General features: G+C 54.5%; 2 protein-coding genes across 3 annotated transcripts in view; one reads left to right on the top strand and one right to left on the bottom strand.

Moving 5' to 3' along the window:
* Positions 1-19013, bottom strand: part of SAMD8 (sterile alpha motif domain containing 8) — an 80245-nt gene that overhangs the window by 35275 nt on the left and 25957 nt on the right. The window contains exon 1 of one of the 2 annotated variants that reach the window (XM_068547945.1): positions 923-1138. The exons of the other annotated variant lie outside the window; for it this stretch is intronic. Coding sequence (XP_068404046.1) covers positions 923-1096 — 174 coding nt within the window. The 5' untranslated portion in view covers positions 1097-1138. Of the gene's footprint in view, positions 1-922; positions 1139-19013 lie in introns of those variants that run through there. 2 annotated transcript variants of the gene reach the window in all.
* Positions 5315-15407, top strand: DUSP13B (dual specificity phosphatase 13B). Its single transcript, XM_068548887.1, has 6 exons — positions 5315-5401; positions 7699-7902; positions 8899-8993; positions 12726-12899; positions 14303-14523; positions 15205-15407. Exons 1-6 carry the CDS (start codon positions 5315-5317, stop codon positions 15405-15407), a joined length of 984 nt encoding a protein of 327 aa, XP_068404988.1.

The following is a 19013-nucleotide window of genomic DNA, read 5'->3' as shown; positions in this document are numbered from 1 at the left end:
AAATTTAAGAAAAATACAAAGAAAAAAAAAAAAAGAAACACACTATTACTGTTAGAAGAAAGCCAAATGATTATCTTTATTTACAGAATCACTCCTTTCACTATCTTTTCCAAACATCACTTCCTTTTCACTACTTCCCCTAGTCCTTTGGGCAAATGAGTGTTTAACATCAACCCTCCCACCCCAGATTCTTAAAAGTATTCACTGTCCACAAATGAGAAAGCCCCATAACCCAAGTATATTACCCTAGTGATCTTTCATGCTTTGAAAGACACCTGTGAAAATACCAAAGCCCTAAATTAGAGCCTCCAAGGGCTCCTTTTCTTTCTTGACCCCATTTCTCTTTTTCTGGCCTTTAAAAGCCAGACGACTTGCCACCCGATAGCCCTTTCCTCTTCAAGCCTAAACCCTTCCCCTAATTACCACCACCCACTCTTGTCAGCGATCTCGTCAGTCCCACCCCGGTTCCCTCTCTCTGGCCAGGTGGTAACATCGACCCTGGTCCGGCTCCTCTGACTCCGCGCCCCCAGTGCCAAATCTCAGAGCATCTCTGCCTCCAGTCCCATATTCCCGCGGTACCCCTTCGGTCTTTTTGCCTCACTACCCGGCTTTCCAAACCTTCAAGCCCCTGCCTCTTCAAGGCCACATCTCCCTCAGCCTCCCACTCCCTCTCGCTCTCCCCTCGACCTCTACTTACCCCTCTGTCTCGGGCCATCGTCACGCCCCTCAGGCCCTCGGCTCAACAACCTCCATTTCCCTCAGATTCCATGCTAAAGGGGACTCTCCACGCTCCCTCAACGGTCTCCCGGGGCCCCTCCGGATCCCCGTCCGTGGCAGCCCCCGGCTCCATCCCCGACTCTCCACTCCCCTTGGCTGCAGGCGCCTCCCAAACCCCCTCTTCCCCGCCTCAGCTCCTGCTCACCTCCGCGGTCCGAGTGGGGCTCCCCAGACCCGCCTCCGAGTCGGCGTCTGAGCAGCTGTCGGAACCCGGCACCCTCCGAGCCTTGCCGGAGTGAGACGCCTCAAGCGGCGGGGGCGGAACCCCGGTAGGAGAGCCGAAGTGGACCCTGGGGCGGTGGCGGCTGCGTGCAGGCATTGCCCCGGCCGGCCTCGATCTCACCTGCGCCGGCAGCCGCTCGAATCCGAACCGGAACTGCTCCGGGAGGCGGGGCCCTATCGGCGGGAGGCGGAGCCCTAGGGCGGGGGCGGGGCCAAAACCGGAAGGGACGCTGGGCTCAAGATGGGCGCGAGGGGAGAACGGAGACTAGAAACCGCAGCAAGGAAACCCGAGAGCGCATGCGTCAGGCCCAAAGCCGAAGTGTGAGAAGTTGAGGGGCTAGTAGAAATGGGGCGGGGCCTATGGGAGTAACAAATAGTGTTCGGGAGCCAGCTCCTCTCCAATAGCCAACCTCCAATCATTGTTACCATTTATTGCCCCTTTATTCTCTGAGAGTCCCTATGCCAAATGCCATATAAATATCTCACTTAATCCTTGTGCCACCTCTACAGAGTATTAACAACACAGAAGGGGCAAGAAACTTGCCTGAGGTTGGGCAGTTAATATGTGCCAAAGCCAGTATTCCTACTCAAATCTGCCTGACTTCAGAACCTATGCTCTTCTCACTTTACTATACTACCCCACCCTGAGGGAAGCCCCCAGCCCAGGCCTAGCATTGGCGTAAACCAAGTCCAAAACCACCTGCGACCTGGGCTCCAGCCCCTTCTTGGCCTTGGTTTCCCAGGCGGTGCAAGGCAGACTTCAGTGGCTCTGATGGGGGTGGGGATAGGTTCTGGGGTGGACATGAGTGCAAACTGCTACCATTGAATGCCCTGGTGTGGCCTTTACCCTCAAGCCAGACTCAAAGCCAGGGGCAGCTGGGAGCCTCCCCACTGCAGCTCATGCCCCGGATCAAGCCTTCATGAAGTCATCTGAGAGCCGGCAAGACATCTCACTTCTTCATGCCATAACTAGCTCTCGCAGAAGGATGTATACAGACCTTTCTCTGTTTCTGTTGTGGAGACAAAAGCCCTTATAGGCAGAGGACTCTCCCTCCCCACCCCCCCGCCCCAAATATTTCTGATGACAGCCCTTTGGTTCTTCAGAAAGTCTAGGGGAACTTTCATCTCCCTTCTCCCCCCTTTGACATATGCGGCCCATTTTAGCCTTCTCTTTTGAGAAATCAGCCATTTTCATTACAGAACCACTGTTCAAACCTTCCCTCATAAACCCTGTGAGCACGCTTTAGATGAGGTCCTCCATGCCTCCTCGCCACTTTTCTCCGACTCTATAACTCAGGAAACCTCCCCTGAGCCCCATAATCCAGAAGCTCATCCAATAGCCATACAGTTCCCACTTAGTTTGTGACCCAGACCTGAAGAACTTTTCCTATCACGAATCCTTGGAGGCAACCACCTCCTCTGCACCTGGATCTCTACTTTAACTCAGTCCTCAGAACCAAATAGCCTTATACAGGAGTCTAAATCTATTAAACATCTATTATGTTTAGACGCAGAATATCCTTTGTTTCATTTAATCCTCACAATTCTCCTTACTTTAGAGGGGGAGAAACTGAGGCTGAGAGGTGACTTGCAGAGGTATGTCTGATTCCATGTTGTCATGGAATTTGGGGTTAGGGGGTGGCTTGGAGAGGAAAATGTCCTGTTCTCTCTAGAGGCCCCTGTGACTTGCTGAGTCACTTGCTGCTGTCTCACCTGTCCCTGCCAATCTCTAGGAAAGGAATGACACTGGAGAGGCAGAGAGGAGTGACTGCAGAGACAGAGGAGCAGGTGGGCTGGCCCATGGCGGAGCCCTCGCTCCCACAGCTGAGGGGAGACGCTGAAGCCACGCCTTGCCCCAGTGTCCTGGAACTGGAGGAGCTCCTGAGGGCAGGGAAGTTTTCTTCCAGCCGCGTGGACGAAGTTTGGCCCAACCTTTACATAGGAGATGCGTGAGTGGTAGCTGACTGAAGGGATAAGTGGGGTGGAGACAAGGAGAGACAGTTCTTGGGATCTTTACCAGAGATGGGGGTGGGGTGGGTACAAGGGCAATAGTTCTTCTCTGAGCTTCCCAGGCCAGGGACTTTCTCCAGGACCCCTCTGTACTGGGGACAGTGCAGTGAGCAGGTGCAGCCACCAGGGGGAGCAGAGACTTTGCCTGCCTGAAAGAAGGGAGCTCCCAGAGGTTCCCGGAGTCTTCTGGCACATCCAGAACAACTGGAGGGTCTGGGGGGCAAAGGACTGGGGAATGGTGATTTGGGGTATGAGATGAGGGGGACAGAGAGCTCGCCTTTCCGGTTCCAGCCTCCCTCCTCTGGACACAGAGTGGGTGAGGAAGGCTGACTGAAGGTGAATCAGGGGAGGTGTCACCTTTAAATATTTGCAGATTAGAAGCAGGTATGAGGTAGTGGCCAGGAGAGGCCAGATGTGCATGGAAGGGCATGGGGCAAGAAGGGAGGTGCAGCTGGGTCCCAGGGCTGAAGCAATCCTTTTCCTTCCTGTCCTGGCCAAGGCAGGGGTAGATTGCCTCAGGAGGCAAAGAGAGGCTAAAGCTAAATCCCTTTACCACCAGCTCCCCTACCAGAAAGCTCCTATGGTGGGGCTGTGAGCCGCAGACCCCATGGGTTCCTTCTGGCTCCTTTTGGACCCTAATGGATTCATCGCTCTGAAGCGGGGGTCCAGACAAAGCCTTCCTGGACCTCATTGCTCCCCTTCCTCCCCTCCCCAGGGCCACAGCAAATAACCGCTTTGAGCTATGGAAGCTGGGCATCACCCACGTGCTGAATGCTGCCCATGGGGGCCTCTACTGTCAGGGCAGCCCTGACTTCTACGGCAGCACTGTGAGCTACCTGGGGGTGCCAGCCCACGACCTCCCTGAGTTCGACATCAGTGCCTACTTCTCCTCTGCAGCTGACTTCATCCACCATGCCCTCAGCACACCTGGGGGTAAGACTTGGGGTCTGAACCCATATCCCACCCTGCTCGGTCATGGGGGGATGTCCAGTTTCCCCTTAAACATTAGTGTCCTCACACCCCTAGTTTTTAAAGGGCCATCAGGTTTTTAAAACTCTCTGTTCAGTGTTCCAGCACTTTATCCAACAGCATTGCTTCACAGATAGGGAAACTGAGGCCTGGAATACAAGGTCATGCCACGAGTTAGGAGCAGCCCTGGGGCTAGAAGCCAGGTCTCCCAAACAACAAAACAGTTCTTTCTGCATCACTCAGCCTTGGGACATTGCCATCTGGTACCTAGATGTCTGGCTTCTGCCCCAAAGTACTTTCGAATGGAAAAAATCTTCTAATACCAGGGGTACAACAAAGGAGCCTGGGGAAGCTGCTTCGTGTTCATCCTGGGGGAGAGCCATGCCCCTTGCCACCTGACCCCGGGTGAGCCAGCGTCTCCTCTGGACTTCAGTTTCTCCTCTGTGTCGTGGCAAAGACAAGACTATGGCTCATAGCACTGTTCAATCCAAAGCACTCTGACATTCATCTTCCTTCACCATTCATTCACCGACTATTATCTTCTCTGTGCCAGCCACGGAGCTAGATACTGGGAATCCACACTTAGGCAAGGCAGGGCCCCTGGTGGAAAGACAGTCAAATTGCGAAGTATTACGAGCGCTACTCAGATGCGTGGGCAAATGTGAAGAGCAAAGGGAGGTGGGGGGCGCTTCCCTCTACAACAGTATTCACCGGGCCACATGCAAAAAGGATGGGCTGCTCTGTGATTCACGTGATACCATGAGTGGCAGGAAGCCACGTCTCAGCCAAAACCCGACCAATGAGTAGCAGATGTTAGTCAGACCAAGAGAGGGGGAAAACTTTTACAGGTAGTTGAAGTAGCATGTGGTAAGGCTGGAGGCCAGGGACCAGGACAGCTTCAAGGAACTGAAAGTGACCCAGTGTTCCTAGAGCTAAGGGTCGGGGGGGGGACAGCCTGAGGTGAGGCTGCAGGGTCAGCAGGGGCCAGCTCACAGAGGGTCCTGTGAGCCACGTTGGGGAGTGTGGACCCCATCCCAAGGGTAGGCATAATAGGTGTTGGGATGCCCATTTGACAGAGCAGGACATGGAGGCCCATACACGCTGAATGATTTACTCAGGGTCACAGAATATACCCAGGGGAACGTGGGTCCCCACCTCAGCCCCTGGGTGGGCCGGTGGGTGGGAAAGGGTCTTTCAGCAGGATGTCTTCCTCAGCCAAGGTCCTGGTGCACTGCGTGGTAGGGGTGAGCCGCTCTGCCACGCTGGTCCTGGCCTACCTCATGCTGCGCCAGCAGCTGTCCCTGCGCCAGGCAGTGATCACCGTGAGGCAGCGCCGATGGGTCTTCCCCAACCGAGGCTTCCTCCACCAGCTCTGCCGGCTGGACCAGCAGCTGCGGGGTGCAGGCCGGCGCTGAGGGGCCAGGTGAGGGTCGGGCAGGGCGTGAGGGGCCGAGGCTGGGTGCAGTTAGAGGTCAGGTGACGGCTGGGCAGAGGGCCAGGGTACGATTGGAAGTAAGGGGTTGGGTGAGGGCTGGCAGGGGACATGGATGGGACCAGTTCAGAGGTTGGATAACAAGGCTGTGTGTGGCTAGAAGAGAGGGTTGAAGGCGGCCTGGCCCGTTCCCCAAGCTGCTGGGCTCCCCTCACCAATCCAAGGTCTCACCTGGGCCTGGCTGAGGCACCCCTCTCATAGGACCCTCTCCTCCAGCCCACCCAGATTCTTCAGACCCAGAGAAGATGGAAAGGCTAGGAAGGAAAAGGGTGGAAAGCGTAAAACGGAAGAGGTGAGGCCTTCCAACCTGGTCCTAATGCTGATCTGTCCTGCCTCCTTGGCTGAAAGCCTGTGGGGCTCACCTGAACCCCACCGAGGCAGCAGCACAGCCAGTCCTGCACCTGAGGGCTGTCTGGCCCTTCCCACACCTCTGCACACCCTCCCCTCAGGCCTGGAACCCAGCTCCAGGGGAAGAGTGTCCTGCAGCTATTGCTCCAAGCTTAGTGAATTCTGTCAGCCCTGCGCATCCATTCCCACCACGGGGAAGGAGAACAGGTGCTCCTGCCACCAGCCATGACCTCCTCGCACAAGCCCTGCTTGACATAAAGTTCTCCTGTCGCCGTGCCGTTCAGTTCTCTGCCTTGGACCCAGCACCCCACTCTCTACCTTCACCCCACCCAGTGTGATCTCAGAGATCTACAGAAGGACTCTCCCTAACCTCCCTCCCTCTCTGGTCCTGGGGACCCCTTTAGGACATAAAGGTTTTTCTGAAGTCTGTCCATTTACCTTCTGCCTTCCTCTTGTTCCATCTTCAGTGCGTTTGGAGCAATAGCGCCCGGTCTTTAAGCTGCCTCAGGGGAACAGATCCCCAGTACCTCCTCTTCCCAAGCCACCTCCCTTCCGCCAGAGGCCCCAGCGTCCCCAGCTGCCCAGTAGAAGGAGTTGGGCTCCCCTAGCAGCAACAATGCTTCTCAGGCTCCCAGCCCACAAATGGTTGCCGAGGTGCTGCTGCAATTTCTTTGGTGTCAGCTCTGTGTTTTCCTCCAGCTCAACGGAGAGGCAGGGGTGCCTCTTCCTGGGGTCAGTGGTTGTGAGGGTACCAGATTGTGAAGGAGCTGCAGAATTCCCACTGCCCTTCCTCTCCCATCATGGCCAGGCTGGGACTGTCCCCAACAGCCCATCTTCCTCACACTCACATCCCCACCGAGGGCCATCTGATGGAACGTTAAGCCTCCAGAGCTGCTCTCCACGCCCCCCCATCCAGCCTCCAGCTCCTGCTACCCATACTGCTCCTTCCTTCATCTCTCCTCAACCCTGACTTTGGCTGTGCCCCACTGCCCACTGGCTCAGAAGGGCTGCCAGGTGGGAGTGGGGCATTAGCCTGGGCTCTCCTGGGAGTTAGAAGAGCAGCAGCTTCTCCTCCTGCCAAGAGCTTCCCTGGGGCATGGACTGAATCTCCCCCTGCCCCCACCCATAAGAGGTGTTTTTGCCTCCGCATGCACAGCCAGCCCAACCAAGGGCAGCATTTGAGCCCTATCGACCCCTTCCCACATGCTGTCAGGAGGATGAGCACCTTGGGGTTGGGGATTAGGTTTACAGTTTGGGGGTGAGTGTGAAGGAAGAAAATGAGGGTTGTAGCTGGCGTTGGGATTAGGCCTGGGGTGAAGCTAGGCGGGAAACTGTGGTGGGGAGTTCTGCAGGTGTGGGAGCCAAGAGGCGGACAGGAATGGCATGTTTCCATCCTGCTCTCTTTCCTCTAAACAAGGTTTGGGAACCTGGGAGAAGAGCAAATCTCTGATCATGCCCAATCATCCCACTTCCTCGGCCTGGGGCCCTTAAATACTCTGACCTCAGACCTCAGCATCTCTCCCTTCAGGCAGCTAGCTTTGGGAGAGTCATTTGGACTACAGCTTTGCACAGTTACTGGGAGTGCATCCAACAGCTGGAGCCCCAGGAGTTGTGCAGTGAGCAACCTGTGTGTGTACACAGCAGCCCTGGGGCTGGGGACTCTTGAGAGCTGAGGGGGCTTTGGGGAGGTCATCTCTCTCCATGAGCCCTGGGCCCCAAACTTGCCTCATCTCTCCCGGCACCCGTACCCACTTGACCTTACACAGAGGCTCAAGGCAGAAGTAGGGTTAGCTGGCAGCTCTTGTCCCTGCCCTGATAAGTCCTGACCAGTCTGAACCGTGGTTTACCTGCCTGTAACATGGAGCTCATCTCTCCCCCAGAACTGGTCCTTACTCCCTGCCACAGGGCTCTGCCACTTTGCCACCCTGGCGCTGGCCCTGCTGGTGCTGCTGGAGGCTCTGGCCCAGGTGGGTACCCAGAAGATGGTAAGAGACCAGTGTGGGGTCCGCCCTAGAGCCTGCAACTCCATGTGCTTCCTCCTGCTACCTGCAACCCCTCTCAGCCACTGTCTCCAGTTCTCACAGGTGGGAAGGGGCTGCCCTCTCAGCCAGGAACCCCAAGTTCCCTCAGCAGTGGGGGAACACGGGAGAGGGGGATTCTAAGTGTTTATGATAGCCCCTGGCCACAGCCGCCTCCACCAGCTCTCCCCAGGGTTCAGGGAGCCCCAGTAGGGGCTGAGCCCTAGCTCCCTGGAGCTCGGGCTTCAGAGACCCAGTGGAGGCGTGGCTACGGGTCTGCATATGTCTGTGTGTGTGTCAGTCATCTGGGAGTATGAGTGGGGAAGGGTATTAAAGTATGGGTATATGAAGAGGGTCTCTGGAGAGCAGGGAGTGTTCTTAATAGGCCCAAATCCAAGGTCCCTCACTGAGCCGTTAGCCTTGGAAGGGACTTTAAAGACCATCTCACTGGCCTCAAGGAGCAGTGAGGCCTGTGCAGGAATGTCTTCTGGGGGAGGGAGGAGCTTGGCAGAGGGCAGAGTGGCTTGCGGACACACAGCTTCTGACTGCAGGCCGGGCCTGCTCCAAAGACCTGCTCTAAACTCCACTTATATCGCTGTCTGCCCACACTTCCCTCAGCCTGAGTCTTCTGGATCTTTTTATCCTGGGCCAGTCCTGTAATCCTCGGCTCCCAACTAAGGGCCCCTGGACCTGGGTTCTGATGTTGGCAGCGCTGCCAGTGTGCGCGTGATCTGGCTGTTCTCTTCCCTGTCCTCCTCCATGGAAGATCCTTCTAGCTTTAACTTTCTGCCCACGCTCCACATCACCCTTGAAGGCCAACCGACCTTTCAAAACGGCTTATTCAGTCTTCCTTCTTCCTGCCTCACAAGCAACAACCACATCCACACATACCACAGGCAGACCCCTGCCAGACTGCCTCTACTCCCAGCAGGGCCAGGTGCCTGGCTGGGCTTGGCACTGACCATGCCAGGGGACCAGTGGGTGAGTTGGGAGTGGCAGGGGGAGGCCAGAGGAGAGGAGCAGCACATCATGCTTTATAATTAAACTCCAATCAAAAAATAGAAACAGCATCAAGCGTGCAGAGACAGGCGGCTGGAAGCCGGGAGCAAAAAGTGCCGGTCAGAGAAGAACTCAGCCTGGGCCAGATACCCCCACAGGTGGGTGAGTGCCCCTATTTCAGGGGGGCTGCAGAGCATGCTGGGTAATGAGGGCCAGGACACCTGTGCCTCTGTGTGTGTGTGTGTGTGTGTGTGTGTGTGTGTGTGTGTGTGGTGGCGGGGGGGTGGGTTAGATTTGGGGAGGAACTGGGTCAGAGATAGAGGCACAGACAAAGCAGAGTAGTGAGAATGACCTGGGCTTGAATCCTGGCTCCCACGCTTATTGGCTGTGTGACCTACGGCATACTGTTTAATCTTTCTGAGCCTCAGTTTCCTCATCTGTAAAACGGGGATGATAATATTATCTGCCTCATAAGGGTACTGTGTGGATTCAGTGAAAAAAAATGTAAGCATTTAGCTCTGATACATAGTACGTTCTTAGTTAGTGGTGAATATAATAATTATTGCCGGACAGAGAAAGAAAAATCAAGAAATACAAAGAGATAGAGACCAAGCCTCATTGGCCCATGGGATATGGCTGAGGCTTGAAAGGGAAAGAGTAATAATGGTGATGATAATAAGAGTAAGATGCACCACTTATGGGGCATCTACCAGGAGGAAGACCCCGTGGGAGGTGCCTTGAACATTTCTTATCTCATGGAATTCTCACAGCAGCTCCACTGAGAAAACTAGCTCAGAGAAGACTACACAGAAACAAGCTCCAGACTTGAGAACTCGGCCCAGGTCTGCCCTCCTCCAAGGCCTGCACACAGAGTGCAGAGCCCCAGGCAGCTCACCACAGGCCATCCGCCGGCCACCCTCCCCGAGGCTTCCTTCGCCAGACTCCTCACTTGTCCTGCCCTGAGATGTCCAGCCCCAGCTGTCCTGTGGCCACAGTCCCTGTGGTCTACCTTGGGGGGAGGAGGAGGAGAAAGCAGGGAGAGTGAACAGGCGGGAAGACCAGGGGGAGCACGTCTGGAGCTTCAGGGAGGAGGTGGATGGCAGACAGAGGCCCCCTGCCCTGCGGAGGCCTGGGCCTTGGCCTGAGGCTACCGGCGTGCTGGGTGGTGTGTTGGGAGGTTGTGGAGGAGCACGAGCTCCTGTGAGAGGCGGGGAGACAGAGGCAACGGGGGAGAGCAACACAGAGGGGAGGAGAGGCACCGACAAAGGCAGAACACAGGTGTCTGAACTTGTAAACAGCAGCGACTCAGGAAAACCGTTGCCCACAGAGGCAGCGGCTCAGCTTAGGGAGGAGACACAGGAAGGTCGCAGGAGGAGTACCAGAGAGGGAGGGGGGAGAAGAGCCAGGCCGGCCCTGTCCCTGCTGGATGCTGGGCCCAGGCTTCACCCCGCGGTGGCTGAGGAGATGCGGGAGGAGGTGTCAGGCGGGGCCCTCGGCATCTAGGTCTGGGGATGGCAGAAACCAGGGGGCTGCGGCAGCCACCAACTCCCCTTCTTTGGGTGTGCCCGGAGCTTTAAGGATGAGTCGCTGGGTGGGGGCTAGGCCTGACCTTGGCTGAAAAGGTGGGCTGGACCCTTGTGGGATAGAGCAGACAGGTAGGGGGCACATCCATGAGCGTCAGGTGTGAGGTCCGACGTGAGGCCTAGCAAGGGGTACCCCTAAGTCCGAGGAAAAAGCCCCCTTCTCCAGACCTGGGCCTAGGCCCCGAAGAGGCTGGGGTGTGAGCCAGTAGAAGAGGCTGAGCCAGTAGAGGGGTCAGCCCGCATCCCTGACCCCTCTACTGGCTCCTTCTCCTCTCAGGAGCCTCCAGGAGGAGCAGGGACAAGTTCTGTCTCAGCTGGAGCCTGGCGATCTGCGCCCAGGCACCGCTGGGCTGCAAGGCACCTATTGGCCACTGGGTGGCAGCCTTACCCCACACCAATCTCAGAGGCCTGCAGCGGCGCCTGCCAGGCTTCTCAAAGCCCCCTCGCACCAGACCTGGGGCTCCCGCAGGCCCAGCTGGTAGCTCCAGACCAGTGTGACTGTCGGACTCTCCCCACCCCAACACGATACACTGCGCTGTACCCTGTAGTTTTTGCAAACCCAGCCACTCCTCTCTCATTCTCAGGTCAGACCCTCCAGAGATTCCTTAAAGGCAGGCAAGGCCAGTATCTTTAAGTTGAGAAAGAGAAACCGCGGCCCGGACAGGAGCAAAGACTTGCTCTTGACCTCGGAATTAGCTGTGGCCAGGCTCTCCACCCTCCCTCTAAAGTTCTCTTCCCATCAGTTCACGTAGCCTCCCATCTCCATGGGGAGTCCCAGGGCCAAGAGCCTTTAATCGCAAAGAGACACCAAGCAGAGAGGGGTCCGGGCGTTTGGAAGGTCTGCACTTCAGTCAGCAGTGGCCTAGGTCTGCTCTCAGGCCCCACCCCCACGGGCTCCAAGAGGAGGACCTGGAATTCTAGCTGCTTCATAGCGTTTGTGTTCCGGGCGGAACCTGCCCCGGCCCCGTTCCGCTCACGTGCTGAGTCCTGTCCCTGCACCCACACCCCGACTCCCAGCCCCAGACCATGCCCTAGGTAGGTGGCAGGCGGCTCAGCCTGCCCTGAGAGGTCACAGTGGGGGATGAAAGGGAAAGCCGGGTCTTCGCTTCCGCCCTGCCCTCCCACTGCTCGCTGGGTGAGCTTGGCCAAACCGGTGGCCTTCTGGGTTCCCATTTCTCTTCCTGGTCCTGGCACCACCTACCAAAGAGCAAGGAAGTTCTTCCCAGTTTGTACCTTCCCTAGTTACTGGTTGAGGGGACCAGGGACAGTTAGCCAACAGAGGCACTCTTTCCAAGCCCAGCACCAGACCCAGGTTCTGGTGCCACTGACATCCCAGCTCTGCAGGGTCTCAGACCCCCTCAGCCAGCTGACTCCTGACACAAGCCACCCCACCTGGGTGAGGCCCAACCTGCAGCGCTGGCCTGAGTCATGGGGGTAAGGAGGGAAATCCCAGGGCCTACAGGCAGATATGGAACAGCTACACTAGGCTCCCCTGTAGAGACAGATGAGTTAGCGACCACTCTCTGGAGTCCCTGAAGGTGGTAACTCGAAGGCTTGGGGATGGAATTGAAGGAGCACAGAACTGGACTGAAACCCAGGCCTTGCTCCTTAACAGCCGTAAGACTTTGAGCATTACTTAAAAATGATTCTCTGTGACCTTCATGTTCCTGCTTCAGCTTCCTCCTGTGTATGATAGGGACCTACCACGCGTGAGGCACCAGGCCCCTAAGAGGCATTAGCTCATTCAGTACGGAAGTGCTGACAAATGTCAGTTCATAGCCCAGGCCCCTCACTCCAGAGATGGGCTCTGACCTTCAAGCACCTGAAGATGGGAAAGGATGGGAGTCTGAGGACCAGCCCTGGAAGTAGCAGAGAAGGGGGTTTGAGATGAGCTGCCCAGTTGGCGGGGGTCTTCCTAGGTGCCCTCTGAGGGCCACAGCCATCCCACCCCTACGAAGTCCCAAGTAACGAGAGACTTAAGGGGTGGGGTCTGCACTGACTAGTTGTTAACAAACAGGGAACTCCAAGAGCCCCTTGAAAAAAGCTTCCAACATCAGGGGCCTCTGGAGAGGGCAGGAGAGAGGGCTTCCCAGCTCCACAGCGGTGACGAGGGGTTGATTCCCTTGTTCCCTGGGGAAAGGCCTCAGCCCCAGCTGAGCTGGTTAATAACCTCATGTGAAATAACTGAGGCCCTTCTGAAGCATCCCAGTGGCACCTGGGCACTGCACCATGCCTGGGCCTCCCTGTCGGCTGGACCCACCTGCGAGGAGCCTGCCCCTCGCCACCACAGTTTCCGCTCTGTTCCAGGATGGACTCGCTGCAGAAACAGGACCTCCGGAGGCCCAAGATCCACGGGGCAGTCCAGGTGCCCCCCTACCAGCCACCCACGCTGGCCTCGCTGCAGCGCTTGCTGTGGGTCCGTCGGGCTGCCGTGCTGAGCCACATCAACGAAGTCTGGCCCAACCTCTTCCTGGGAGATGCGTAAGTACGATCCACAGTGGGTGTTGGGGGGAACAGAAGGGGAGCCTCTTCCAGAGCCAAGGGGCAGAGTTGGCACCCTCTTTGCCTCCAACCATCTCTTTCCACATGTTTATTTCCTTTTACATTATTATTACTTTGTGGAAATAGAACACACCCAAGAAAAGTGCACAGAGCATAAACGAACAGTTTCACCCCCCAGGTCAAGAAATAGGACATTAGTTGTGCCCCAGAAGCCCCCGCAGAACCCTTCTCATCATAACCCTTTTCCCTGTAGATAATCACTGAGTACTGAAACAATAATTTCCTTGCTTTTCTTTTTAGTTTCGCCATTTGTGTTAGTTTTGCCTATGCTTTAAAGTGATAGGAATAGAATCATATTGTGTATTTTGTGCCTGGCGTCATTTGCTCAAAACTGGGAGATTCGCCGGCATTACGTGTAGCTATAGTTCATTCATTTTTGGTTGCTATATATTATTCGTTTGTATGAATACACCATAGTTTATTTATTCTATTTGAGTTGTTTCCACTTTGGGGCTATTATATAAACAGTGATTCTAGAAGCTAGTACATGTGCCCTGGGAACACACACACGTTTCTCTAGGATGTATATATAGAGTGGAACGTGTGTCATTTTCCCCAAAAGTTTTCTTAAAATTTAGAACATATGGATGAATATATGAGGATTTTATGTTTTCCTTAATATTTAGAAAATATAGATCAATATCCTATTAACAATATGGCAAATATGTATCCCCCCTACACACACAGATAATCAGTAATAAAATCCTTGTTGACTTTTTTAAAATGCATACAAAAATGGTATCGCTTTATAATCCCATCTTGTAATCTGCTTCATATAGAAAACTTTTTAAATGGAATTGCACAACATACTTTTAAACAATGTTCTGTTTCATCATCCTCCATTTTTCTCAGTATAGCACCAACACCTTTCTTGGTTCACCAGCATCTATCTACCACATTTTAGTGGTTGTGTAGTATTTCATTTAGCTATACCATAGTCAATCTTCTCTTATAGGCTATTTAGTGATTTTTTTCCCCACTTTTTCTCTATCTTAAACATTAGATCCAGTTTACATTTGTCTGTGAGCACATTTGGGATTCTTTAAGTTCCTAGGAGACCTGCTGGGGCAAAGTAAGTGTACATTTTTGAGGCTTCTGATGCCATGTGGCCGACCTGCCTTCCAGAAAAGTTGGGCTGAGTGAAAGGGAGTCTTGAACTCCTACTAGAGGAGCCCCTTCACCCGAGCCAGTTCACTGGTTCCAGTCTACCCTTGGAGGAGGATGGCAGAGGAGGCAAGGGGGCAAGTTCCAGCCCAGCCAGAGCTGACCCAGTGAGCTCTACCCCACCTCCCAACCCCCACCCCGTGCCCCCCCCCCTCCAGGTACGCAGCCCGGGACAAGAACAAGCTGACCCAGCTGGGCATCACCCACATCGTGAATGTCGCCGCAGGCAAGTTTCAGGTGGACACAGGTGCCAAGTTCTACCATGGCATGCCCTTGGAGTACTATGGCATCGAGGCTGATGACAACCCCTTCTTCGACCTCAGTGTCTACTTTCTGCCTGTTGCTCGATACATCCGAAGTGCCCTCAGCATTCCCCAAGGTCAGCTGCTGGGGAAGACACTGGGGTGGAGGTGGGGTGCAGGCAGGATCTGGGGCTATCTACTTTTCCAGTAGCATGGATGATGGGGTCCTTCAGCAACCCTCCCACCTCATGGGGCTCACTACTACCATTTAGTCAGCATCCCCTTCAGGGACACCCTGGAAACCAACTGTCATAGATATAACTAAGGCCCAGTGTGGTCGTCAGGGTAACCATATCGCTCGGTAAGAGGCCAGGTGTTGGGCAGAAGGTACAGGACCTAGCAAAGGCTCTTGAGCAGTTTTCTCTAAGATGAGGCCTCAGTGTAGAGCTGCAGGGGCTGGGGAGAGGGCAGAACTGAGGGGAAAGGGAGGGAGGTGGACACCCCCTGTAATCTGATGCAAACCCAGGGGACTCCAGGAGTACTGAACCCCCACCGTGCTAGAGTGGCAAGGGATGCCAGAGGAAGCACCTTGCACCAGGAGAAGGGAGTCCCAGATGCTAACCTTAGCCCTGCTACTAACTTGCTTTGTGACCTTGAGCGAGTCCCTTTCCTCTCTGGGCCTCAGTTGGCCCATATGACAGTGAGGACAGTGTCAGTATTCCAGGATGCTGTGATAGGTGGGCAGAAGCATCCCTGATTCCCTAAGGGGCAGGCGGTGTGAGAACAGGTGGCTGATGCTAGGTTGGGTCTCCCCGCAGGCCGCGTGCTGGTACACTGTGCCATGGGGGTGAGCCGCTCTGCCACGGTTGTCCTGGCCTTCCTCATGATCTGCGAGAACATGACGCTGGTGGAGGCCATCCAGACGGTGCAGGCGCACCGGGATATCTGCCCCAACTCAGGCTTCCTCCGGCAGCTGCAGGTTCTGGACAACCGACTGGGGCGGGAGACGGGGCGGCTGTGACCTGGTGGGCAACCAGGAACCCTGACCCTCCAGCCAGCATGGCCCACCCAACCAGTCTGGCCCTGGGGACCTTGCTTCCAGTGACCTTGAGATGTAAACAGCAAGTGGGGGCTTAGCTGAGGCAGAGGCAGGGAGAGCTGGGTGGTGACCTTTAGCAGGTGGATCTCCCTGACCCAATCCAAAGATTCTTTATGCAGAAAAGAGTTCAGTCTGTCTCTATAATAAAAGGTTCATCATAATAAAGACAGGAGATCTTCTGGTGGTTTGTGGGGCAGTGGTCACGAGGTTCCAGAAGGCTTGCCAGCCCATGATGGCAGCCTAGAGGTGGAGTCTGAGTCAGCTGTCTGAGTAAAGACCAAAGTTCAATGCATCCCCATCCTTTCCGTGCCCACCCTGCATCAAACACCGACTATCAAAACTCGCTGTGCACAAACAGCATCTCCTGAATCCGGTCAGTCTTTTCATTTTCGTTCTTCTTTCAAAAAGGACTGACTAAAATCACAGAAACCTAATAGAAGCATTAAACAAGAGCACAGGGGTTGGGGAGGAGACATGCCAGAATTCCTGGTGAAGGACGGTTATATGATGGGGCAACATTTGGCTCTGAGTTTCTTACTGTTTGTACCCTAATAAAATAAAGCAATGTAAAAAGCCCATAGGTTCCTCACCTGTACGTGAGGTATTTATGAGGATTAGATGTGCTGGCGTTCCTTCTCCCTCTCCGGCTGTTTCCATGTAGCCCTGGCCTCCTCCGGCTGACCCTTAAACATCAAGGTGTCCGAGGACGCTGGCCTCTGCCTCTTCTCTCCTTCAGTGTTCTCGCTCTCCTGGGGGTCCTCTTGTTCCCACAGCCTCAGTTCACATCTCTAGGCTGATGACTCTCAGACCCCTAGGGCGGCCCAATTCTCCCTTCTGAGTCCAGAACCTCTGTATCCTACTGGCCACCTTCATTTGAATACTGCACCTGAGCTTCAAACTGAACTTTTCATCACCTCCCACCCAGACCCACTCCTCTTCCTAGTTCCCATTTTAGTGAAGGGTTCTGATAGGCCTTGTCATCCAAGTCAGTGGGGGACTTCTGCCACTCTTCCAATTGGCCGACCAACTCTACCTCCTAAACAGGGCTCAGACCTGCTCACTTAGCTTCATCTTTGCTGACTACCCAAGTTCAAGCCACCTTACCTCTCACCTGGATTCTTGCTTAGGCCCCTGATGGTCTCTCTGCTTCTAGCCTTGCCCCTCCAATCTCCACACGGGCCCCAGACAGCTTACTAAAATGAAAAATCTGATCACATCACCCCACACAACTCCTGAAGGACAAACACCTTGACAGAGCATAAAGATTCTTCATTTTCTGAGACCGTCTCATGTCTCCAGACATACCTCTTCTAATTCTGTTCCCATACATGCCATGTAATTAAGAAATGCTAAATACACTTGCAGTTTCCAGAATGTACCACTCTCTTACCTCTTGGTGCTTTGCACATACTTCAGGTTGCAGCACCTGAATGCACATCCTCACTCATTTTTGTTGGGGTCTCTTTGAGGTCTCAGTTTAGATGTCACTTCTGGGGGCGCCCCTGGACCCAGCAAACCTGAGTGAAGTGTTTTTCCTCATGCTACCAAAATGTCCATCCACCCCTTGTGGTATCACCTGTCATTCTGAACTATAATTGCTTGGTGCCTTGTCATTCTCTTCCAGCTGGCTGTCTCTCACCAGGCTTTCCCTGGGCTCAAGGTCCCCATGACTCCCACACTCTCTGGCTATGACCCTGCCATCAGGTAGAGTTCCGTGTTACTGGGCCCTCTCTACAGGGGCCACCAGGGGGAGTGGACTTGCCCCTGGGACTGGGCCCGCCTCCAGAGGGCACCTCCTCTCCTCCCAGCTCCACCTGCACACAGCATCTCACCATTTGGTCACCCTGACACCCTCTTCCCAGCTCATCTTGTCCCCTTGGGCCACCTTTGACTTCCCTCTTTGCTCCCCTGCCAAGGCTCTCTGGGAACAGCCCTGCCTTCTCCTGGGAACTTAAGGGCCCTTTGCCCTTCTCCACCATCTGCTCTATTTCCAGAGGGCAAGTGCTTTTCCTTTGTGCAAATCCAAAAAGGGGCACCATCTGACCAAACCAGCCTTTTAGGCAGGAGCACTCCTGGGCAAACAGTTTGGTCAAGAAAAAGGTGTCCCTTCCTCCCAAGCAGACGTAGTTCCAAGTTATGGTGCCCAACTCAGTGACCTGAGCACAGGCTGGGTTTTAGGCCCCATTCACTCCTTCTGCAATTTATAAACTGCACAAACGTAGATGGCCCTCTCTGGGCCACAGGGATTAATATCCCCATTTTACAGATGAACAAACTGATGCTCAGAGAAGCTAAAATGAGGCTGGACGTTGCCTCCTGGATCCAGGATCTCCAGGCTCTGGCCTCAAAGGGCAGGTACTGCCCAGCAGCTCCCCTGTCCTGCTGCCTGCAGTGCTTGGTCCTAATCCCAGCTGGCTGTTGGCTGCCTAAGGTGCTCTCTGGGCCTTTTCCAAAGGGTAAACACATGTCCTAGCTGGAGTTTGGCAGGAGGGCTGGTGCTGCTGTGCCCAACCAGGCAGGATGGAAAACTTCTCAGTTCATCCTCAGGTTGGTGGGGCCTATAATTCTCCAAAGCAGACAGAGCTAGTCCTGTCAGTAGTCTGCCCACCCCCAATTCCCTTGGATCCCCTCATTCAGCCTGACAACTCAGCCCTTGTTGCTATCTCTTGCTTATGCGTGGTCAGCAGGATCCAAAATAGTGGCTCCAGAAGCCAGTCTCTAAATCAACATCCGGGTCTATGACTGCCCTTGCTGGCTGGGGTAGAGTGCCCTGAATCTGGGACAGAGCCACACCCTGGGCCTGGGGCTTGAGTTTCAGCAGGTTACCTTCCTGGGGCTCCGAGGGCTGGGCTCAGATTCTGGGGCTATGGGGAGAAGGCAGGGAAAGCCAAACATTCCCCAGAGCACACAAGGAAACAGAGGTTGAGCTCCAGACTGACACCTCCACCGGGAACCCTTCCTGCCTGCCACACTTGGCCCAGGAAGTCTGCAATGGTGCATCTACTCTTCCTATTCTATAGAGCAGCCTCGTGAAAGGAGTGAGGTATTGTTAAGACTGTGAATTTGGAGCCAGTTGCCTAGGTTCAAATTCTACCTCTGCCCCTTACCAGGTGTGTAAACTCAGTTAACCTCTCCATACCTCAGTTTCCCCCATCTGTAACATGGGAGTAATAATAGCCAACATATAGGACTGTTGTAAGGATAAAGTGGGGCATATAGAAAGTGTGTTGTATAACATGTGGCAAGCTCTCAAAAATGAGAGCTCTGACTGTTGTCATAGTACGTAGTACAGGGGCCCTGGCATCACCTGCTGCACAGGAAGTTCCAGGCTTGGACTAAAGGCTGGCAGCACTCTCAGTGAATTGAATGAATGAATGATTAAAAATTAGCTGACCTAAATGCAACATGGTACCCCGGATTGGATTTGGGCACAGCAAAAGACTTACGCAAAAAAACTGGTGAAATCTGAAAAAATTCTGTGGTTTAGTTAATAGTGTTACACCAATTTTAATGTCTTTGATAACTGGA

The sequence above is a fragment of the Eschrichtius robustus genome, chromosome 7 (assembly GCF_028021215.1).
Source record: "Eschrichtius robustus isolate mEscRob2 chromosome 7, mEscRob2.pri, whole genome shotgun sequence".
NCBI lineage: Eukaryota > Metazoa > Chordata > Mammalia > Artiodactyla > Eschrichtiidae > Eschrichtius > Eschrichtius robustus.
Note: the sequence above shows the minus strand (reverse complement) of the source record. Positions and strands in the feature narration are given on the sequence as shown.